The sequence below is a fragment of the Oncorhynchus tshawytscha genome, linkage group LG18 (genome assembly GCF_018296145.1).
Source record: "Oncorhynchus tshawytscha isolate Ot180627B linkage group LG18, Otsh_v2.0, whole genome shotgun sequence".
In the NCBI taxonomy this organism is placed as follows: Eukaryota; Metazoa; Chordata; class Actinopteri; order Salmoniformes; family Salmonidae; genus Oncorhynchus; species Oncorhynchus tshawytscha.
The window spans coordinates 26,272,584-26,297,856 of record NC_056446.1 but is presented as its reverse complement, the minus strand read 5'-3'; the positions used below and the strand labels follow the sequence as shown (position 1 = coordinate 26,297,856).

The 25,273-nt window shown below is 42.6% G+C and overlaps 1 protein-coding gene and 1 non-coding gene across 4 annotated transcripts; both read left to right on the top strand.

Moving 5' to 3' along the window:
• The first annotated feature begins 8,723 nt into the window (after positions 1-8,723).
• On the top strand, positions 8,724-25,206 carry wtap (WT1 associated protein). 3 transcript variants are annotated; one of them, XM_024378325.2, is made up of 8 exons: positions 8,724-8,847; positions 9,803-9,840; positions 9,945-10,000; positions 11,449-11,507; positions 15,117-15,244; positions 20,291-20,469; positions 23,442-23,596; positions 24,020-25,206. In XM_024378325.2, exons 2-8 carry the CDS (start codon positions 9,811-9,813, stop codon positions 24,652-24,654), a joined length of 1,242 nt encoding a protein of 413 aa, XP_024234093.1. In that variant the 5' UTR covers positions 8,724-8,847; positions 9,803-9,810; the 3' UTR covers positions 24,655-25,206. The 3 variants fall into 3 exon arrangements, with proteins under 3 accessions (XP_024234093.1, XP_024234092.1, XP_042156804.1); XM_024378324.2 differs by having other exon boundaries at positions 8,732-9,034; XM_042300870.1 differs by lacking the exon at positions 8,724-8,847 and adding an exon at positions 9,079-9,183.
• LOC112218141 lies at positions 23,687-23,821 on the top strand. Its single transcript, XR_002948588.1, has one exon. It is a non-coding gene; the product is annotated as a small nucleolar RNA SNORA22 (small nucleolar RNA).
• Positions 25,207-25,273: the final 67 nt, after the last annotated feature.

Here is a 25,273-nt window from a genome sequence, read left to right as displayed (position 1 = left end):
ACGAGCATATTGGAATTGAGAACAATGCAGTGTAGGCAGCAGCAGCAGACATGAGGAAACAACCCTTGCCTTGAACCTAATTGTCTAAGAAAATTGAGGAGAGGAAACCCCAACTTAATTAGATCTATAATCAATAGCCTCACTGTTAAATGTGCCTGGCTTTATAAATCATCCATATATATCTGCAGAAATAAGACAGATCCTGCTTCTGTTGCTTGTTTGAGTGTTTGTTTAATAACCTACTGATTCTGTGAGCACCAAGCCTCATGCAATGTCCAATTAAGTAATTTCACAGCTTCGGCTGTTTTTAATCTGTGCTCTGCTGTAATAAAAGCTTTTGTTTTTTAAAATCTGGTATTATTTATAATTTATTTAGTGTTGTTTACACTGTTCCAATCAGGCTGAAAGATGATATTGTAATCTAACAGCACCTGTTTGTCACACAGAAGATGCACGCAGCTCTTACTCCTTACCTTCTTCTTCTTGGTTTCCTTCTTATTGTTATTATTCCAATTATTATTATGATCATCATTATAATATTAAGTAGTGTCGTTATCATTAGTAGACTTTGTATTGTAGGTTTGTATAACCACCATCGAGCTTTAGGCCTAAGAGAGCGTCCTGTTTAGTCTTAATACCGTAACTTACTTAGGCCTATATTTCAATATATTGGCTATTGCATCAATCCATCACTCGTGCCTTCATGCCATCACATGAAGGCACGAGACATTCATACTTTGAAATGCAATCAAGCATTCTTGTTTTAAAATTAAATAACAAAGGAAGCTTTGAATAATTAGCCTAAACAATAACTAAACCGCAATTCATGAATACATGCAACTGTTTTAAGTCTGCTGTAATAGAGGATTTATATATCTTATATAAAGGCTTTATACATACCAGTAAACATTCGCTCGTTTTGAGTTTCTTTTTCAAGTCCTCTGCATCCATTTTGTAGACAACTGTTACTGTGTTGGGAGTTTGTTATAACCAATGTATTGATGTGATTATGAAGGGCTTTAAATCAGGCCCTATTGGTCATATGCATGCGATGCTTACATGTTTCATGTCAAGAGAGCAAGGGTTGAGAGAATAGGGAATGTTTTTCCTAAACAAATGAGTGATTTCGGTAACAGAACAAGTAAGAAACTAAACGGCTGACATGATGTTGCAGCTTCAGCACAGACAGGGCAATAAACACTTCCTGTGCTGTGGTGCCTTTTCGCTGCAGTAGGGAGGAGAGCAAGTCAACATGCGCCAGTCACACAGTGTGTCTTAATTATTTAATCAAACAGTGTGCTTAATTAAAGCATCAGTCAAGCTCAGTGCATATGTAGCTGATTTATTCAAACACATAGGGTGTGTCTGTCTATATATGGAAAAATAAGTTTCAACATTTCGACCAATCGATTGGTCGAAAGAACAGGACGATTCTCGGGGACAGCACTGGGTGGCACCCTATGACGGTGCCACGTTGAAAGTCACTGAGCTCTTCAGTACGGTCCATTCTACTGCCGATGTTGTCTATGGAGATTGCATGGTTGTGTGCGCGATTTTAGAAACCTGTCAGCAGCAGGTATGGCTAAAATAGTCAAACCTATTCATTGGAAGGGGTGTCCACATATTTTGGCCCTTTGGTGTATTTTGGGTTACCTGTTGAAAGTATAGCACTTTACTTGTGTACTTAGCTGACTGCTGCTATGGTAATTGAGACCAGACATCAAATAGGATGAAATTAGGGATTCTATAGTTTATGATTAATAAAAAGTTCATTGTATCCACATGGCTTGGATAGGATTTCCTTCAGTAGAATATGAAAATGGTTTCCGAACGAGCTTTCTTGCCAGTGAATATCAATCATTATGGACTTTTCAAAAGCCAAGAGGCGTTTCCCCAGATCTGGTGTGTGTGGATGTCTGAGTTTAAATTAAAACAATAAGCAACTCCACTTCCCTGACCATCAGATATACTCTATAGCTCTCAATATTCTTTGATCAATTGTTTTCATTTGTGGCTTTTGGTCACACCTTTCAACATCAAGACAGTGGCTATCAATCTTGCGGAATATTTGTACAGTGTGACATTGTGTATGCTGATTAATTATGGTGGTATTAAAGTTCAAATAGGGGGTGCTTGAATGTGTCTTGTTTCACTGCACGTATAAGTGGGTAATGGAAATGTATTTTTAGCATATCCTAACTGTCCCTGAGACAGCCTTGGAGAGTGGGGTCACTTCCAGGGATCGGCCATTGACAGCAACCCTGGAGCAATTAGGGTTAAGTGCCTTGCTCAAGAGCAGATCGACAGATTTTTCACCTTGTCGGCTCGTGGATTCGAACTAACATTTTGGTTACTGGCCCAACACTAACCGCTAGGCTACCTGCAACCTAGACACTACATGTGAGTTACACTGACCTTTAAACAAAAACAACAAGCAGATACAACTCAAATTAAATATTTTATCATATTACATCAAACACATTTGCCTAATATTGGTGCAGCACAGTCAGACAAAAAGCTTTGCAGACTAAAAATGCTCTCTGGACATCTGACACCTACATGGTACCGTATGTGACAGCCATCTTCACTTGGGTTATGAATATATTTTGTAAGTCATTAAGGGAGTTAAGGTCTGAGGGGATAAGGTTTGGGGCAGAGAGGAAGTTCTAGTGTGTGTGTTCTGAGGGGGAATAGTCAAATTTTTGGCAGACTGGATGCGCTCGCTCACGTTCTCCAAGTTGATGGCGTTCCAGATGGCTTTGACGTAGTCGGGTCGGACGTTCTTGTACTGGCGATAGTAGACATGTTCCCATACATCAATACCCAGCAGAGGGACCAAACCTGGGGAGAAAAAAATTACTTTAAGTAAAATAATGATGCAGCTTCAAAGTATTTGAACAGGCCAGACATCCATATGGTTATTACACTGAGAGAAAAAAAATGTACACAACAATTTCTACGATTTTACTGAGTTACAATTCATAAGGAAATCAGTCAATTCAAATGATTTCATTAGGCCCTAATCTATGGATAACACATAACTGGGATACAGATAAGGTATCTGTGACCAAAGGGGATAAAAAAAATAGGGGCGTGGATCAGAAAACCAGTCAGTATCTGGTGTGACCACCATTTGCCTCATGCAGCGTGACCCATCTACTTCACATAGAGTTGATCAGGCTGTTGATTGTGGCCTGTAGAATGTTGCACCCACCATACATCATGTCCGCAATGGTCATGTTAGGTGAAATGTGTATATTTTGGGACGTGAACACTCAGTGTGTTTTGTCAGGAAACGGCTCAAAGCCGGTAACAAAAAGGGAGACAACGTGGAGATAAGGAGTAACAAAATATATATTTATTAAATAAGTAACTAAGTATAATATACAATGGTGTGTGTGATCAGTAATCAGTAGTGTAAGTGAGTGTTTTGCATGCAAGAATGTGATAATGCAGTGTGTTGAAAGGTGCCAAAGCAAACAACCAAAAACCACCAAGAGACACAACAAAATCCATAAAGGTGTCTGCATGGAGAGAGTCTCTTCCATGAATGTGGAAGTGGTGTATTTATCCTGGGAGACACCGGGCCCAGGTGTGTCTGCATGGAGAGAGTCTCCTCCATGAATGGGGAAGTGGTGTATTTATCCTGGGAGACACCGGGCCCAGGTGTGACTGCATGGAGAGAGTCTCTTCCATGAATGTGGAAGTGGTGTATTTATCCTGGGAGACACCGGGCCCAGGTGTGTCTGCATGGAGAGAGTCTCCTCCATGAATGGGGAAGTGGTGTATTTATCCTGGGAGACACCGGGCCCAGGTGTGACTGCATGGAGAGTCTCCCCCATGAATGTGGAAGAGGTCTATTTATCCTGGGAGACACCGGGCCCAGGTGTTTCCCATGTACCTGACGACCCTCCCAACTCCGCCCACCGACATCCTAATAAGGAAACAAGAACAAAGAGAGAATACGGCAGACAGAGTGGGAGGGTCATCACAGTTTGACCTGACAAAGATCCGTTTCAGATCGTAACGTTGTCAATAAAGTGGTGAATTGGGAGCTTTAACAGTGTGTGCGCACCTTCTTGTTCTATACTAGTATTCTTATTAGCTCAGCATCTATGTTTTTAAGGATGTGCTTATGACCACAACTTTTCTGTGGAATGTTGTCCCACTCTTCAATGGCTGTGCAAAGTTGCTGGATATGGACGGGATCTGGAACACGCTGTCGTACACATCGATCCAGAGCATCCCAAACGTGCTAAATGTGTGACATTTCTGGTAAGAATGCAAGCCATGAAAGAACTGGGACATTTTCAGCTTCCAAGAATTGTGTACAGATCCTTGCAACATGGGGCCTTGATTATCATGCTGAAACATGAGGTGATGGCGGCAGATGTATGGCACAACAATGGGCCTCGGGATCACGTCGCGGTATCTCTGTGCATTCAAATTGCCATTGATAAAATGCAATTGTGTTCATTGTCCGTAGCTTATGCCTGCCCATACCATAACCCCACCGCCACCATGGGGGACTCTGTTCACAACATTCATGTCAGCATACTGCTCACCTACACATGCTGCCTGCCATCTGCCTGATACAGTTGAAACCCGGGATTCACACAACGTTTGAAATACAAAATACAATTAGAAACTGGGTGGTTCAATCCCTGAATGCTGATTGGCTGGCAGCCGTGGTAAATCAGACCGTATACCACGAGCATGACCAAACATTTATTTTTACTGCTCTAATTACGTTGGAAAGCAGTTTATAAGGCATCTCAGGGGTTTGTGATATATGGCCAATATACCACAGCTAACGGCTGTGTTCAGGCATCTGCGTTGCACGCAAGAACAGCCCTTAGCCGTGGTATAACACCCCCTGATCGTTTAAATATATCATTGTTTTTTTAAAACCTTTATTTAACTAGGCAAGAACAAATTCTTATTTACAATGACAGCCTACCAGGGAACAGTGGGTTAACTGCCTTGTTCAGGAGCAGAACAACAGATTTTTACCTTGTCAGCTCAGATTTAATCCAGCAACCTTTTGGTTACTGGCCCAACACTAACCACTAGGCTAAATGCCGCCACACAAAGATTATAGTTCCACCCATTTCCTTTCCAGATGGGTGAGGACGTGATGGTACACAGCAGGGGTTTCAAACTCATTCCATGGAGGGCCTAGTGTGTACTAGTTTTTGCTTTCAATTAAAACCAGCAGACACTCAGCCTTTTGGGGAATGAGTTTGACCAAAGAGAGGCCCAATTCGGGGAAAATCTGTCTCCCTCCAGCAGATGGCGTTTTTTCATTGTTTTGCCCACCAAGCAAGCACTTTTTGTTTGGCTTGACCTTTTTTTCTTTACCCAAGTTGCATTTTTCACGTTTACTTACCAAACTAGTCCATAATAGAACTTTACATGTGAACTCGTGGAAATAACTGGTTGACATATATATTTTGAAATACTGTGTAATGTACTTTTATTCTAGCTTTCAAATGATACTTAAACACATCTAACATGCCAGCTACCTGGCTGATGGCATAGGCACATAAAGCATAAAGTAGTGAATCATGCGAAGTTCCCCCGTTTTCTGAAGATGTTGAAACGCTATCTGGTTAGTTCAAAACATGAAACATGTTTGTATGGATAGTAATTGAAATTGATGTGATTCTGAGGTGACAGTGAGCTAGCCCAGCCCTTCGTGAACTCGTCCAGCCCTTCTTCAGCACTGTAGGGTTGTGAGCAGAGAGCTTTGATGCGCTGCTGCGACACCATATCCATACCAAAGATTTGTATAACTAAACCAAGATAGACCACAGCCTGTCGTTTCCAATGGGAACAAACAGAGTGAACGTCACCTATGTGAAGAGCGCGTGTGCAATAACTCAATTCGCCTTTGCACTTCTTCTAAAGAACGCGATTTAAATGGTAAATCTACAAAGCTTAGTCCACTCTGTTCATAACATATTGTTCTTGCTATTGAGATCAAATGTTTTATCGGTTAGAAAATGTGAAGAACGTCGGCCAAAATCCATATCGTTCCATCTTCTCCCACTGTCGGCCAGTGGGCTTCCTCTCGCTACCATATTCGGTGAAATATCTGTCTCATTGTCCTGTGGCGAATTCGAATAGCAAGAACTTTAATGCGCCAACAATTTTACATCGCAAGCATTGCCAAGGCAGCTTCACAGGGGAGATCCATAATTTTTCTGCCACCCCACTTTAAACCGGGCAGATTCTTCTTCTTTAGGATTTTGATGGCAGATCGCATCCAACTTAAGTGCATGCACCGCCACCTACTGTACTGGTGTGAGGCCATTCACGGCCTACCTACATTAAATTATTGATATGGTAATACAACATTGGGAAAAATAAAAATTGCTCTGCCAACAATTAGCCCTCTCTCTAAGCACATATTCTTCCCATCACTCTCTCTTGGTCTCTGCCTACTCAGGAATCCTCTCAGTATTCCTCACCCTGTACCCATCTTCCTCTACCCCTCTCTTCACTGCTTCAGCATACAACCCTTTCTGTACTCGTCTAACCCTGGCAAACTCAACTTGCCTTTCTCTCACCAGACACCTCCGATCTCCAGCCTTATGGGCACCCCCACAACTAAACACACACAATTTTCTCCACCAATACTACATATTCCTTCGTCTTCATGCCCTTCTGCACACTTCTCACATCTAGGAATCTCCCTCCTACACACTGCTACAACATGTCCATAAACTTGACACCTAAAATATCGTAGTATTTACAGAAGAAAAGCTCTCATGGGATAACTTACATTTCCCAACTTGACCTTGTCGGGCAGCGATTCTACATCAAAACTCAGCAGGATGGGCAATACCTTCTCTGTTTCCCCACGCCCTCCACCGGATCTCCATCACACCAAACGGTTGACATCACAGACACCGGGAATTTTCCATTTTAATCCATTTTGATCACTCCTTTCCACAGCACCTTGCTCCGGAGAGCAATCCATGCCACATTTCTTGTCCCTAATCGTGTGATCCTGAGCGCCCACTCCCTCTGGGCTGAAGAAACACAATAAATCATCACCAATCCACTCAGAGTTACTCTCACCAACTCAACATTCCCCAACCTCTTCTCCACCCAACCTGACACAAAATGCAAAGATCCATTATCTCCATAAACCTCACTCTCACTGGGTCAGAATCATCCTTTTCATCCTCGGGACGAGGCACAAACTTGGCTGTCCTCACCGCAGGCAATACATTCATACTCTCGTCAGGTTCCATCTCTGAGCTATTACATCACGTACCCCTCTTTTTGCACTTGATGCCAACCCACCTCGCCACACCACTTCCCTCTACAGTACAACCAGCTCCTTTTCGGCGGTCATAACTGCACCTGCCACCACAATTAGTTAATTTGGGGTAATTTGGGGTGGCAGGTAGCCTAGTGGTTAGAGCGTTGGGCCAGTAACCGAAAGGTTGCTGGATTGAATCCCCAAGCTGCCGTTCTGCCCCTGAACAATGCACTGTTCCCCGGTAGGCCATCATTGTAAATAAGAATTTATTCTTAACTGACTTCCACCTGGGGCAGCAGGTAGCCTAGTGGTTAGAGCGTTTGGCCAGTAACTGAAAGGTTGCTAGATTGAATCCCCGAGCTGACAAGGTAGAAATCTGTCATTCTGCCCCTGAACAAGGCAGTTAACCCACTGTTCCTAGGCTGTCATTGTAAATAAGAATGTGTTCTTAACTGACTTGCATAGTTAAATAAATAAAATATTCCATCAAAACATTTCAAATTTTCTCCTCCTTTCTCCTTCACCAGAGCTTCCAGAAGGTTTCTGCAATCCCCGTTCCATTTTTATTCATAATTATGTACCATTTTCTTCCTTTTTTCCTTGTCCGCCATCTTCTTTCATGACCCACACCTCCGTCTCTATTGTTTCCCTTCTTACCAATTTTGCTGGTGTAATTAAGTTTAAAAAAAATCTGATATGCCTACTTGTGTCTTTGAAAATACATTTAAAAAAATACATGTAAAAAGTTCAATGAAGGCTATGCATTTTTTGTACAAATGTATGGACAGTGTTGAATATATGCTACGTCATAAAATGAGATTAGGATATATTGAAGTGCCCCTTTCCTCAAATATCCTGTTTTGTCATTTTAGTACTGTCCACAAGCTGCTAAACAGAAACGATAGGCATAAATGCAAAATATCTTGCCTATAGAGTAAGATGATGGAAAGGTATTCATTTGATTTTTCTTGAATGTGGGGTAATTTGTCACATGAACATATTCAAACCCCCAGTATTTGGGAAACAGATCAGTGGTGGGCGCCTGGGTGGCCTACCCTCTTGGAGAACTACTGTACCTCTAGGCAGGAGGTACAGTATTTTACCTTCATATTTTAAAGGGATAGCTTACCCAAATGAATTACATATTTACATGTTGGTTTCTTATGGACAAGGAAATACTGCCACCAGCAATTAATATTAGCATTTTCTAACCAAAAAACAATGTAATTCAATGTCCCCCAGTTAGCAAAAACGAAATGTCATGCCCAAATAATCTAAAAGTAACTTCACCAAGTCGTCGAGTATGTATTCAACTTTAAAAGAATCCTGAAAACACTTGACCTGTGATGTTTTAACATGTTTATTCAACCCTGGTCATGGGCCTAAACCATGTGAAAATATGTAGAATTGCAGGACATTTGCTTTAAAACAGATTGTTCAGGAGGGGGTGAGGGCCCCCTGGTTAAGGGTGGAGCCATTTACGATATGAAATCACACTCCAAGCTCCTCCATTTTCAAAAGTTGGCAGCCCTTAACTCAGAAATTAGCAAATTCGGATTGTAAATTGCATATAGGTAGGTGGGCGTTCAATACATTTGGGTTTCGAATATTAAAGCAAACGCGTAAGGGTTCATTCGCAGCAGGGTTTTGCGCGAAAGGAAAAAGGAATGTTCATTTGTGGACGGGGATAGGAGTCGTCTTTCTCCGCCATTTTGTGACAACAAGAAACGGAAAATATATCTAGCAAAGAACCGACCACAGGTAATTAGCTAGCTGAACATTTTGGGGGGAAAACATCATTTAAGCCGATGCATATTGACATTTATTTGAGGTCATAATTAAAAATAGGCAACACTTCCTTGTAGACTGAATTCAAAAGTGGCTCGTAACGTGACGCTGGTCAATGCGAGGTGTTAATTGTATATATATTTTTTAACATGCTCGTTATTCCGTTAACGTTAAGCTAGCTAGCTACTTTTAGCTAACAGTTGGATAGCCATTGCATATTTATCCTGCTAACTCGATACTTTAAAATGACACAGCTACATATTAACAGTTTTAATAGAATTGTGGTTTTTAGTTAGGTAACCTTGAAGTAGCTAACGGTAACATTAAGAGATCAGCTGACGTTAACAGTTGTGCAAATCCACAAAACTTAACATTGATACATGACGGCTAACGTTAGCGCTAAAGCAAGCAAATAATGCATCAGACAGGCATATGCAAATTCAGATATTTTTATTATTTCAACTTGCTAACAACTGTACCTAGTTAGTTGGTGTATTATATGGTAGCAGTAGCTAACTTAACTAGCTAGCTAATCGTGTCCACACTGAAAGTGAAACTGCCAACCCACCGTGCGGTAGCGGTGTGCGCCTCAAAGGAACTGCGAAAAGAAAGTTGTCCGAATATTTGCAAGATCTGCTGTAACTAGCAGTTCATTCGACCTCAAGTATCATTATTGAACCGAACGTCTGGCTTTTGAAGCTTCCACTGAATTAATTGCTACTGCTTTCACTTTCCTTTCAGAGTTCAGAATGACGAATGAGGAACCCCTTCCAAAGAAGGTGAGAGAGAGACTATTAGGAAACCAAGTGTCTCAGTATTGATCTTGTTATGCAGCTAAAGACTTCTACTTGCTGAATAGAGTATTCCCATCTTCCTCATTCAGGTCCGCCTCAGTGAATCTGACATGAAGACCCTGACCCGAGAGGAACTGTGTGTGAGGTAAATGGATAACACTACTGTAGATGGAGGATGGGACAATTCTGTTTGGATGTGAGGACAAGTGTTCAATGTTAAGCAAGACAATGGAACAAGTTAAAATTCACCTAAGGCTGAAAATGGCAAAAGAACGTTGGCTAAACTGGAACACTAGCGTGAGCCCATAGCAAATGAATGGAATCGAACCTTCGCAGAGCCTGGTTTGGCTGGAGTGATGCATATAATTCAATTTTGCCGAAGTGGCAAAACTACAATCTGTTCTTTGGACGAAACTGAAAAATAACAACTTGTGTAGAAAGTAACATCTGCACCTCGATGGTGCCAAGTGTGCTTTTATCTGCATAATGAGTAAGTAGGGGGAAAATGGCAACTTCTAACTATTTCTGGTCTAGCGTTTGATGACAACGGAATACACTGCCCAGCCTTACATACTTAAAAAGAGGAGATACTCATGATTTAAAATGGTATCCAATTATAAAAAACTATATATACACATTGTGAGATATTTTGTGAAATAGACAGACATACCTATATTTCCCTCTTGGAAACAATGGGACAACTTCAGTTCCATGAGTAATTTTTTTGTTGCTTACCTTTTAACTACAAACACTGTGCGCGGCTCTCCTTTGCCAACAATGGCAAAGCAGGCATTGCGATGTAGAACGATTCTTCCTTTAGTCGCCTTTCCTTCCAGTTCTCTGCTGCCAATGACTGGAACGAACTGCAAAAATCACTGAAGCTAGAGACTCGTCTCCCTCACTAGATTTAAGCAGCAGCTGTCAGAGCAGCTCACAGATCACTGCACCTGTACATAGCCCATCCAACTACCTCATCCCCATACTGTATTTATTTATTTATCTTGCTCCTTTGCACTCCAGTATCTGTACTTGCACATTCATCTTCTGCGCATCTACCATTCCAGTGTTTAATTGCTATATTGTAATTACTTTGCCACCATGGCCTATTTATTGCCTTACCTCCCTTATCCTACTGCATTTGCACATACTGTACATAGACTTTTTCTACAGTTTTATTGACTGTTTGTTTATTCCATGTGTAACTCTGTGTTGTTGTATGTGTCGCACTGCTTTGCTTTATCTTGGCCAGGGCGCAGTTGCAGATGAGAATTTGTTCTCAACTAGCCTACCTGGTTAAATAAAGGTGAAATAAAAATAAAACACGCTGGGAATAGAATGTTCTGAAAGGGAGTTAGTGCCACAGTGCTCAATAGCACTAATAGGAGCTGGCAGGGTGAAAAATGTCCTAAAATAAGGCCTGTTTTTTTGTGTGATTACTTCAAAACTACGGCAGGCAGCTGGGGCATATGGTAATATTATGAAAATGGGCTCCACAGAGGATGCAATGAACTCGTTTTTGTCCGATAAAAGCATTGTTAAAAATTTCATGTGTCCGGCCTATCAATGTGTTCATGTTTATTATTTGTCCTTTAGGTGGAAACAACATGAAGCCTATGTCCAGGTCCTGGAGGTGAAATATGCTGATCTGAATTGTAAGCGATCCACAAATGTAGGCCTACTCCAACATTTCATCAAGTCATCATTCGATACCAAACTTTGGGGGGTACAAATCCACACTATTGAAGTTTATTTTTGTTATGTTATCAAGGAAACCACTAGGTACAACCCTAAATCCGGAAACATGGGCACCCTCATAGATATTATCCTGACCAACTTGCCCTCCAAATACACCTCTGCTGTTTTCAATGAGGATCTCAGCGATCGTTGCCTGCATTTCGCTATGGGTCCGCGGTCAAACGACCAGCCCTCATCACTGTCAAACGCTCCCTAAAACACATCTGCGTGCAGGCCTTTCTAATCGGCCTGGCCCAAGTATCCTGGAAGGATATTGACCTCATCCCGTCAGTAAATCAAATCATCAAATCAAATGTATTTCTATAGCCCTTCGTACATCAGCTGCTATCTGAAAGTGCTGTACAGAAACCCAGACTAAAACCCCAAACAGCAAGCAATGCAGGTGTAGAAGCACGGTGGCTAGGAAAAACTCCCTAGAGAGGCCAAAACCTAGAAAGAAACTTTGAGAGGAACCAGGCAATGTGGGGTGGTCAGTCCTCTTCTGGCTGTGCCGGGTGGAGATTATAACAACATGGCCAAGATGTTCAAATGTTCATAAATGACCAGCATTGTCAAATAATAATAATCACAGGCAGAACAGTTGAAACTGGAGCAGCAGCACGGCCAGGTGGACTGGGGACAGCAAGGAATCATCATGTCAGGTAGTCCTGAGGCATGGTCCGAGGGCTCAGGTCCCCCGAGAGAGAGAGAGAGAGAAAGAAAGAAAGAGAAAATTAGAGAGAGCATACTCAAATTCACACAGGACACTGGAGAGGACAGGAGAAGGACTCCAGATAAAACGAACTGACCCCCGACACAAACTACTGCAGCATAAATACTGGAGGCTGAGACGGGAGGGGTCAGGAGAGGATGCCTGGTTGTTCTTTAAAAGTGCTTTCCTCACCATCTTAAATAAGCATGCCCCTTTCAAAAAATGTAGGACTAAGAACAGATATAGCCCTTGGTTCACTCCAGTCCTGACTGCCCTTGATCAGCACAAAAACATCCTGTGGCGGACAGCAATAGCATCGAATAGTCCCCGGGATATGCAACTGTTTAGGGAAGTCAGGAACGCAAAGGCTAGCTTTTTCAAACATAAATTTGCATCCTGTAGCTCTAACTCCAAAAAGTTTTGGGACACTGTAAAGTCCATGGAGAACAAGAGCACCTCCCAGCTGCCCACTGCACTGAGGCTAGGCGACACGGTCACCACCGATAAATCCATTTCTCTACGGCTGGCCATGCTTTCCTCCTGGCTACCCCAACCCCGGCCAACAGCTCCACACCCCTCGCAGCTACTTGCCCAAGCCTCCCCAGCGTCTCCTTCACCTAAATCCAGATAGCTGATGTTCTGAAAGAGCTGCAAAACCTGGACCTGTACAAATCAGCTGGGCTAGACAATCTGGAGCCTCTCTTTCTAAAGTAATCTGCCGCCATTGTTTCAACCCCTATTACCAGTCTGTTCAACCTCTCATTTCGTCCGAGATCCCTAAAGATTGGAAAGCTGCCGTGTTCATACCCCTCTTCAAAGGGGGTGGCACTCTAGACCCAAACTGTTACAGACCTATATCCATCCTGCCCTGCCTTTCTAAAGTCTTTGAAAGCCAAGTTAATAAACAGATCACTGACCATTTCGAATCCCACTGTAGCTTCTCTGCTGTGCAATCCGGTTTCCAAGCTGGTCACAGGTGCACCTCAGCCATGCTTAAGGTACTAAACGATATCATAACCGCCATCGATAAAAGACAGTACTGTGCAGCCATCTTCATCGACCTGGCCAAGGCTTTCGACTCTGTCAATCACCGTATTCTTATTGGCACACTCAATAGCCTTGGTTTCTCAAATGACTGCCTCGCCTGGTTCACCAACTATTTCGCAGATAGAGTTCAGTGTGTCAAATCAGAGGGCCTGTTGTCCGGACCTCTAGCAGTCTCTATGGGGGTACCACAGGGTTCAATTCTCGGCTGACTCTTTTCTCTGTATATATCAACAATGTCGCTCTTGCTACGGGTGATTCCTTGATCCACCTCTACGCAGACGACACCATTCTGTATACATCTGGCCCTTCTTTGGACACTGTGTTTACTAACCTCCAGACGAGCTTCAATGCCATAACACTCCTTCCGTGGCCTCCAACTGCTCTTAAACGGTAGCAAAATCAAATGCATGCTTTTCAACCGTTCGTTGCCCGCACCCGCCCGCCCGACTAGCATCACTACTCTGGACGGTTCTGACCTAGGACAACTACAAATACCTATGTGTCTGGCTAGACTGTAAACTCTCCTTCCAGACTCATATCAAACATCTCCAATCCAAAATCAAATCTAGAATCGGCTTTCTATTTCGCAACAAAGCGCCTTCACTCACACCGCCAAACTTACCCTAGTTACCCTAGTAAAACTGACTATCCTACCGATCCTCGACTTCGGCAATGTCATCTACAAAATAGCTTCCAATACTCTACTCAGCAAATTGGATGCAGTCTATCACAGTGCCATCCGTTTTGTTACCAAAGCGCCTTATACCACCCACCACTGCGACCTGTATGCTCTAGTTGGCTGGCCCTTGCTACATATTCGTCGCCAGACCAACTGGCTCCAGGTCATCAGGTCATCTCCAAGTCTATGCTAGGTAAAGCTCCGCCTTATCTCAGCTCACTGGTCACGATAACAACACCCACCCGTAGCACGCGCTCCAGCAGGTATATCTCACTGGTCATCCCCAAAGCCAACACCTCAATTGGCCGCCTTTCCTTCCAGTTCTCTGCTGCTAGTGACAGGAACGAATTGCAAAAATTGTTGAAGCTGGAGACTTATACATTTCCCTCACTAACTTTAAAGATCAGCAATCTGAGCAGCTAACCGATCGCTGCAGCTGTACATAGTCCATCTGTGAATAGCCCACCCAATCTACCTACCTCACCCCCATATTTAAAAAAAATAAAATAATAATAATAATAATTTTTTACTTTTCTGCTCTTTTGCACACCAGTATCACTACTTACACACCATCATCTGCTCATCTATCACTCCAGTGTTAATCTGCTAAATTGTAATTACTTTGCTACTATGGCGGCAGGGTAGCCTAGTGGTTAGAGCGTTGGACTAGTAACCGAAAGGTTGCAAGTTCGAATCCCCGAGCCAACAAGGTACAAATCTGTCGTTCTGCCCCTGAACAGGCAGTTAACCCACTGTTCCTAGGCCGTCATTGAAAATAAGAATTTGTTCTTAACTGACTTGCCTAGTAAAATAAAGGTAAAATAAAAATATGTATTGTCTACCTTATGCCATTTGCACACTGTATATAGACTTTTCTATTGTGTTATTGACTGTACGCTTGTTTATTCCATGTAACTCTGTTTGTGTCGCACCTCTTTGCTTTATCTTGGCCAGGTCACAGTTGTAAATGAGAACTTGTTCTCAACTAGCTTACCTGGTTAAATAAAGGTAAAATATAAAACTTGGCTCCTTTTCAGTTGACACATGATGGTGAGGTTAACTGTTATATCTGTCCTTTCACTGTTTCAGCGAATGATGTGACAGGGCTGAAGGAGTCTGAGGAGAAGCTGAAGCAGCAGCAGCAGGAGGCGTCACGCAGGGAGAACATCCTGGTCATGCGGCTCGCCACTAAGGAGCAGGAAATGCAAGAGTGTACAGTACGTACCCCACTGCAATACATCCTGCTGTTTTCCCAAATGAGCAGACTGCAGGATATGTAGTCCTTCCCCTTGGCCCTCCATTTACACGTTCATGCATGCCTCCACCATGCATTGCATTCTCAAAGTAATCGGATCCCTTTACTTTTTCCACATTTTAATACGTTAAAGCCTTATTCAAAAATGTATTTTGAAAAATCCTCATCAATCTACACACAATATCCCATAATGACAAAGTGAAACAGGTTTTTAGACATTTTTGCAAATGTATTTAAAAATAAAAGACAAATGTCTTGATATGAGACTTGAAATTGAGCTCATGTATATCTTGTTTCCATTGATCATCCTTGATGTTTCTAGTACTTGATTGGAGTCCACCTGTGGTAAATTCAATTGATTGGACATGATTTGAAAGGCACACAGCTGTCTATATAAGCTCCCCCAGTTGACAGTGCATGTCAGAGCAAAAACCAAGCCATGAGGTCGAAGGAATTGTCCATAGAGCTCAGAGACAGGATTGTGTCAAGGCACAGATCTGGGGAAGGGTCCCAAAAATGTCTGCAGCGTTGAAGGTCCCCAAGAGCACAGTGGCCTCCATCATTCTTAAATGGAATAAGTTTGGAACCTCCTAGACTCTTCCTAGAGCTGGCCGCCCAGCCAAACTGAGCAATCTGTGGAGAAGAGTCTTGGTCAGGGAGGTGACCAAGAACCCAATGGTCACTGACCGAGTTTCTCTGGAGATGGGAGAACCTTCCAGAAGGACAACCATCTCTGCAGCACTCCACCAATCAGGCCTTTTATGGTCGTGGCAAGACGGAAGCCACTCCTTAGTAAAGGCACATGACAGCCCGCTTGGAGTTCACTAAAAGGCAACTAAAGGACTCTCAGACCATGAGAAACAAGATTCTCTGGTCTGATTTAACTCTTTTAGCCTGAATGCCAAGTGTCACGTCTGGAGGAAACCTGTCACCATCCCTACGGTGATGCATGGTAGTGGCAGAATCATGCTGTGTGGATGTTTTTCAGCGGCAGGGACTGGGGAGACTAGTCAGGATCGGGGGAAAGATGAACGGAGAAAAGTACAGAGATCCTTGATGAAAATCTGCTCCAGAGCGCTTAGGACCTCAGACTGGGGTAAAGGCTCACCTTCCAAGAGGACAATGACCCTAAGCACACAGCCAAGACAACACAGGAGTGGCTTCGGGACAAGTCTCTAAAATGTCCTTGATGGGCCCAGCCAGAGCCCAGACCTGAACCCGATTTGAACATATCTGGAGAGACCTGAAAATAGCTGTGCAGCAACGCTCCCCATCCAACCTGACAGAGCTTGAGAGGATCTGCAGAGAAGAATGGAAGAAACTCCCCAAATACGGGTGTACTAAGCTTGTAGTGTCATTTCCAAGAAGACTTGAGGTTGTAATCGTTGCCAAAGGTGCTACAACAAAGTACTGAGTAAAGGGTCTGAATAGTTATGTAAATGTGATATTTCAGTGTATTTTTTTTTATAAATATGCAAACATTTATAACCTGTTTCTTTGTCATTATGGGGTACTGCTAAAAACCGCTCCTCGCTTACAGGTAAAAAAACTACCGCTCCAAATTTTCTCCATTCATTCAAATGACCATTTAACCAACACCCATCTATTGTTGTGACTACCTGGACCTACCATCTGGTTTTGAAGGATTAAAACCAAACCATATGATTTGAATGACAAGTATTTTAATTAACATGAAAGGTGACTGTAAGAAGTGCTCAACATTTCAAATAGGCTATATGTTGTAATAAACAGCATATAAACACTAAATAGGTCAGGAGCGAAGGAACAAATGTATTATTTAGGCTAGATTATTAGCCTGTTATATCAAGGTTAAAGCCTGCAAAGAAGAGCAGGCCAGCAGCGGAATACCCTCTCTGCGCTTGCAGAGCCACTGGAGATGCAAACACCCTTCGGGCAAGGCTGGGCAGGGATGCAGATGTTTATTTTTTTATATATAGATAGGCCTAAATGTTTTTAGGTAAAATGGAAAGCTCCTTGGAAGAGGTAATATGTCAGGCCTATTGGGCCAAAATCAATGATGGCCTATTGTATAGATAATAGAACAAAAATGAACAGATTTTTTTTGTTTGCTGTTGCTACAATGACACAGCTAGCAGCCACCTTGTTCCTTTCTCTTATGTGAACATAGTACACCATGCTTTCAGCATACGTGACTTTTCAGATTCCACAATGATTCTTTAGTTGTGAACACTATATCGCCACACTCCCTCACTTGGTCCTCCATCCTTAAGTCACCTTGATTTTGCACTGGTGTTTTTCATCAGTTTCTTTATGAAAATATTTAGCTAACTCCATGACAGTAGCTTAGGCAAGGGGCTATAGCAGCACACAAGTGGCCTACAAATGCATGTTGGGACGGGCATGCCTTGAGCTTGTGAAGAGAGCGGCATTTTAAGCGGGCGAGAAGGCCATTGGAAAACTCGCTCTTCACTCCAGTCAAATTGGTTCACTGCTAGTTTAAGCTTTAAATATAGAAAGATATACAGTATATGAACAATGTGACGCCTTGGCAAAGCTCTCTGACTGACAGAACAGTGGCTTACCCAACAGCTTTACAGCAGCATATGCCATCCATTTTGTCCATCAACTGAGGTCAATCAAACTCACTCGACCAGTTGGGTACATACAATGATTAAGTTGAACAGATCAAATTTTATTGGTCACATACACATATTTAGCAGATGTTGTTGCTGGTGTAGCGAAATGCTTGTGTTACTACTGCACTGTTGGAGCTAGAATCTAACAATGCACACATCTAAGAGTTATGGTGTACAAGATGAGTCCAGTAATCAATCCAAAGCTGTCTTTTAAACTAGTCTAACAAGGTGTCTTGAAGTCAAGCATTTTTCATTAATGATTTACAAAGGTATATGAGTATTGTGTAAGCATGATATTGTTTTCAGCTATGGTAATGGCCACTGTGATGTTATAGTTTTGTTAGGAGCCACATTCATTGCCTCTTATGCAGGGGTGAAAGTAAGGTGGTCCGGTACTGCATTCTGGCAAAATAAATAGTGGGGGTACGCCGTACCGGTAAAATAAATAGTGGGGGTACGCCGTACCGGTAAAATAAATAGTGGGGGTACGCCGTACCGGTAAAACGTGAGCTTATCACAATTTAATACAACATGCCCAAAAAAAACTATAGACTACTAAACCATTATTTGACACTACTGCATGTCCGCCACATGAAACAGTGAATTGACTGGAAACCGGGTGGTATACGCTCCAAATTGTGTTGTGGTTTGGGGAGAATGCTTACATTTTGCCAAGGCGGAGATGAGTGGCTGAGACGCTTGTGGACATTGCGCGCTGATCAGTAGCTGTGACCAAGGCAAGCGGATAACAGTGGATGCATCTATTCAGGCTACAAGTGTAGGCGTAATGACAATTGCAGAATGTCATTACAATGCACGTAGGTGTTTTGCAGTGGTGGAAAAAGTACCCAATTGTCATGACTCAAGTGAAAGTCACCCAGTAAAATACTACTGGAGTAAAAGTATAAAAGTTTTTGATTTAAAATGTACTTAAGTATCAAAAGTAAATATAATCGCTAAAATATACTTAAGTTCCAAAAGTACAAGTATAAATCATTTAAAATTCCTTATATTAAGCAAACCAGACGGCACGTTTTTCTTTTTTAAATTTATGATAGCCAGGGGCACACTTCAACACTCAAGACACAATTTACAAACAAAACATTTGTGTTTAGTGAGTCTGCCAAGTCAGAGGCAGTAGGGATGACCAGGGATGTTCTCGTGATAAGTGTGAATTAGACAATTTTCCTGTCCTGCTAAGCATTCAAAATGTAATGAGTACTGTTGGGAGTCAGGGAAAATATAAGGAGTAAAAAGTACCTTATTTTGACTAGAAATGTAGTCAAGTAAAGTTGACAAAATGTATAAGTAGTAAAGTACAGATACGACTTTAGTACTTTGAAGTATTTTTAGTACTGGTGTTTTGTGACTGTTGTCTCTTTCCATTTGTCAAATTGCGGCTGCACTGCTGGGGTTTGGATGCTAAAATCAGTATGTAAGAAAGGGATGTACGTGGGTAACCTACAGGAGCGCCTTAAGTGGTTGTTTGACAATCCAGGGAAAACATAATGACTTGTTATTTATGCCACATTAAAAGGCATAGGCGGCATGTCCATAAGGCTAGGGGAAGCTTCCCCTAAAGTAAATTGAATGAAATTGCCAAAATTATATCCTAAAAGCTTACTCCTGTCTATACAGAAATAAATAAAATCATTCAGAATAGGCTACTACATCAGAAAGCAGGATTTCGCCACAGAGGATCATTAGGTTGTTGTTTTCTCAATTTTTTTGCATAGCCTACAGTTGGAAGGGTCCGCAGTTGGGCAGCGTGTGCTGCAAATACCAAATAGATTGAGTGAAAAGCAGAACCAGTCAAGCATCAAAATATTTAAAAATACAATCCTGGACAAACTGTTTAGAAAGCAAATGGCTGTTGCTGTAAAGATATGACAATGAAAAGACTCCAATCTGGGTTTTTTTAGTTATTAAAATTCTTAGGCTACTGTTCGCTCAATTATCTTATTGGCACCAGCGGAGAACATCGGTCATATCCCCGGTGAGTGTGCACGTTCACTGTCTTTATCCATGGGTCAGTGCCACTTGTTTGTTTTTGGACAATTTCCTCCTCCAGGTTAGATGGACGTCATATTGTATTTGTCTCCCATTTTTTGGTAGGCCAATCATATGGATCAGACATTGTTTTTCTTTATCTGTTTGTCAGTGTTAGCAGATTAGGATACCCTGTCATTTTTGTTATAAAAAAAAATGTTCCTTGCACTTGGGTGTCCCGTACCGGTAAGAAATGACATCTACTTTCACCCTTGCTCTTTTGTAAATTCAGTCAATGTAATTTTATTGGGAACTTGTACAAACCTAAGGATGGATTTATTTTCTAAATGGAGTTTGTGCTTGTGCCTTTTATTGACACCTGTCTCTTTTTCAACCTGCAGACCCAGATCCAGTACCTCAAGCAAGTCCAGCAGCCCAGTGCAGCCCAACTGCGGTCGTCCATGGTAGACCCGGCCATAAACTTATTTTTCCTCAAAATGAAGGGCGAACTGGAACAGACTAAAGACAAACTGGAGCAGGCCCAAAATGAACTGAGTGCCTGGAAATTTACACCAGATAGGTAAAGACGATCAAAATAACTCTTTCCCCCCCCCCCAAAAAAAAGCCAAGACCTCCTCACACCCCCACCCCCACTGCAGGCATGCAGGAATCATGGTGGGGGGGGCAAGGCTGAGAAATGCTGTACTCACCACAAGACTCAAACTTTACCAAAAACTCAAACCCAAACACACACAAAAACTGGCATCCATGTTTTGTGTACTCTTGTACTGTCCCCCAGCTACATATCACATAATCTAAACTGAATGAAAAAGACAGTATGGTCAGGTGACACTTGTTTCAGCTCTATCTCCCCCCTCACCGTCCAGGGGCCCTGAAGGAGTCGGAACTGTTCCTGAAGAGGTGGTCACGTCCGAGATGGATATGCCCTGCCCCCTCAGCCGAAGCCAGACAGTTGCCTTATTAAATGTGGGGTTATGGTGGAGAATGAGGCAGTCTTGAGCAATCTGCCGGACCAGGGAGAGCACCCCTAGCCTAAATCACCAATTGAACATTTGAAAGACAATGCCCCGCTAGCTAAAGACATTTTAACAGTGGAAAACAGCTCACTCGTACCCGCTAGTGCTCCTGAGACTCTAAGACTCTTGGACAGATTGTAGAATACAATGAAAATACTGTGGGGAAAGCTCTAGAATAGGATGTAAGACTTTGGAAGGAGGGGCCAGTAGAATGTTTAAGAATCTGGGGGAGGAGCCAGATCCTTAGTCCAGAAGTGACTATGGTTGAGGCGTGGGCGAGCGAGGGTCCAATCGCCTATGTCTGATCATGGGCCCGCATACTGGTAGAGTGTATTTACATGTTTTATTTTGTGAGTTTCATATGCTGCGGTTTCATTTACTTTCCTCTTTTGGTTCTCTGATGTGCTCTTGCGCTCGCTGCAGTGTGTCAACAGAGCCATTTGCTCTGTTAGATTTGGTGCCCTTGAAAAAATAACTGGTAGGCTACGATGATTCCGAACTGTTTTTTCTAAAACCTATACACAACTGCAGTTGGTGCTTGAGTGTTATTTTCTCATAGTGATTACAAATGTGTGAAACAAGTAATGTTACAACTTCATGAGAATGTACAGTACCAGTCAAAGGTTTGGACACACCTACTCATTCCAGGGTTTTTCTTTATTTGTACAATTTTCTACATTGTAGAATTATAGTGAAGACATCAAAACTATGAAACAACACAAATGGAATCATGTAGTAACCAAAAAAAGTGTTAAACAAATCAGAATGTATGTTATATTTTGAGATTCTTCAAAGTAGCCACCCTTTGCCTTGATGACAGCTTTGCACACTACTTTGGCTACTTTGAAGAATCTAAAATATATTTTGTTTTAACACTTTTAGGTTACTACATGATTCCATATGTGTTTTATGTACAATGTAAAAAAAGAAAGAAAAACCCTTGAATGAGTAGGTGTGTCCAAACTTTGACTGGTACTGTATTTATTCAGTGCAATATATTGTTATTTGTGTAATTTGTTGTTCACCTCACTTTTCCCCCCCCTAGCCAATTACCTTTTTGAACTTTTTTTGTGTTTGGGGTGGGGGGGTTCAATTCCAGTTAACATTCTAGGGATAATATGAATTGTTTGTCATAGTAATCTATGGGCAGTCTGCAATTAATTGATTTATTTTTAAAATTTCAAACAATAGCACAACTAGGTAAACAGCCTATATCCAGCCTTGGATATCTGGCCATCAATATAGGCTAGTTACAACACTCGTACAGTTAAAATTACAAGAGCCCCCCCCCCATCATAATGCACATGAGTATAAGCTTTTGTCCTCAGTTTTCTTTGCGATATCCATTGATGTGCTTTGAATGATTGTTCCGGTAATGTATAATGCCTTGTATTGGATAAAGAGTTCAAAAGTAAAGATTGAGGTTTTGTGGGAACGACTGGTAAAATTGCAAGGATCTGAGGTGTGGTTGCTGAAGAAGCATTGATGAGGTATGATTCAGAGGAAGTAACATTACATTTGCTAATGGCAAGCAAAAATAGTTGATAGCCCTTGAACTATTCAGGTAGCATCCAAAGTAACAAGATTGTGTATTTTAATAATCCTCAATCGGCTGCTCCTTCAGTTTCTGCTAAAGGCTCGCACCAAATGTGGATGTAGCGTTCGTCTGCTGATCGTTCAGCGCACTGTGTTTTAGGGACCGCCCGCTGTAGATGTCTTACTGACAAACATTTTTCACCTGATTCTACATGTAAAATCGGTGTGCACTCTGTTCGCAAATTACGTTGAGGTGCTAAGTATTCTCAGCCAGCAAACGCTTGGTCTGTCTGAGCCCTAAGTACTATAGAAAAAAGAATATGTTTTGTCATGCTTACTACATTTATATCTCCGGTGACCTTGACCAAAGTGCTGACTAACTCGTTGGTTGTGACAGACTGGGATTTTTGATGGTGTCGTTTGCTGTTGAAAGTACAATTGGGCGTGTAGAAACCAAAAGTATGGTTGCTGAAATTGGGTACTTTAACTTGGTGGGTCATTCATCCTGGTGGGCAGTGTAGGCCTGCTTCTAGTAGTAGAATGTGCATAGGGGTACTCAAAAGGTAAAGGTACTGTATGCTATTTTATAAGAATGTTGCTGTTTTATCATCTACGGGGACTTTACTGGTATCCTTTGCTGAGCCCAAAACTGTCTCTGGTATCTTCAACTGTACTATTTTTGGAAATGGAAACTTGCTGTATGGATGGACCAAATTCATAGTGTTAGTGGATGGGATGGTGGTGTTCCAGGTCTTCTTATTTGCAGTCGGGCAGGTGTACATCTGATCTACATGTGGATCCTGTAACGCTTAACAACTCTCTAATTTGATCATCTCTGGCTCATGACTGCAGAAATGACAACCTTGAACAACACCTGGTTGGGTCACTGGACTGATTGGGCTGTCCCTGTCCTTGCCTGTGGGCGGTGTTTGGCTGGGGCCTGGTTCATTTTGTGATTTGAGGCCTGTCTACCTTGCAGCCAGACGGGGAAGAAGCTCATGGCCAAGTGCCGGATGCTGATCCAGGAGAACCAGGAGCTGGGGAGGCAGCTGTCCCAAGGACGTATCGCCCAGCTGGAGGCAGAGCTGGCCTTGCAGAAGAAGTACAGTGAGGAGCTGAAGAGCAGCCAGGATGGTGAGAACACAATAGCCCACCTCCATCTATAGTCAAATAGCATCTGCATTTCTACTTTGCCATAAAGGTTGAGCTTGAAATGTAACATTTCAGCACAGCGAAGACCCATGGGTGCTTTGTAGCTCCCCTGGTTATTAAACTGTGCTACATTAAAGTGTGGTCTGTAACCTCTGCATTGGAGGAGCTGTATTCTCCTCCACATGTATTCAGCAGACCAGTACATTCAGATGCAGGAACTTTGTTACAGCGTTTCTTAGACATGTTTCTAATATTCAATTAAACCAAATGTATTTTCCCCCTGGGAAAAAAATATAACTGTTTGCCAACATTTAACTGGGGCTCTTTGTCTTGATCCTGACTGTGTTCCATCTCCCTGTTTTCTGACCAGTGGCTTCGTCTGTTGTCTGTTTCTGTCCCTCCCAGAGTTGAACGATTTCATCATCCAGCTGGATGAGGAGGTGGAGGGCATGCAGAGCACCATCCTGGTCCTCCAGCAGCAGCTCAGGGAGACCCGTCTGCAGCTCTCCCAGAACCCAGCTCAGGCTGCCTCTGTTGGGGCAGGGCCCAGCAGGACTTCACCCTCCAGCTCCTCTGCCGAGCCCCCCAGCCAGGCCGAGCAGACCTTCACCCCCTCCGTCCAGCCAGGGAAAGACTGTGAGAGGGTCTCCAACGGACCTAGCAACTGTAGCTCGTCCTCCCAGAGGGGCGCAGCAGCCACCCCCAGCCTGTACCGTGAGGTCAGCAGCACAGAGGAAGACTTTCCTCCGTCTCCCATGGTTTCCAGCCCCGGCGAGACTAAACTCTCCAACCACTCAGAGGCGGCGGGGGGCCTGACTAGTGACGGTGCAGGGGGTTTTGGGAGCCAGCTGAGTGCAGGGTACGAGAGCGTGGACTCCCCTACTGGCAGCGAGACGTCCCTGACGCAGCACTCGAATGACACAGACTCCAACACCGACCCCCATGAGGAAAAGGCTGTTCCAGTCGTCAAGGGCAACAGAACTGCTGGGTTGCGGCACGCTCAGAACGGCCTGGACTCAAACGGGGGCGCAGTTTTGTAATGTACTTTATAATAACACTGTCTTTTTATATGAGACCCAAACAAAAACAATGAACACATAGTCGGTAACAGTACTGTTGTCCAGAATTTGTGTATCTCCCCCCCTTTCCTATCGTGATACCTCTGCCACAACTTAAAGAAAATAATCGCATTACTAAACCGGAACATTATGTGAAATATATGTAGATTTGAATTTAGTTTTTTGTATGATTCAAGATAGATATTATTTTTCTTCCATCTCTTGTTTATTTGAACCCATAACATTCTTCTTTTGAACTCATGACAAACTCAAATTGTCACACATCTGGTGGTGTATTCATGTTCAATAAAAGTCCAACCACAGTTCACTTTAGGAGCTTTGCAGTGTTCAAGGATTTCATCTTTTAGATGTTGACCTGTGTTTTGTTTTAAATTCAGTTTATAAGTTTCCATCCTTGGCAAAATGTTTCAGTTTGACTTGTGTAGTTTCTACGCAATGTACCTTGTTGAATTCATTATTCTGACTTCCATCCTTTTCATGTACTGACCAATATCAATAAAGACTTAAATATGACCATGATTGGATTTGTCTTGTTTTTCAACATAGGTACTGTTAAGCCTTTCTCAATTGAATTGAAAGT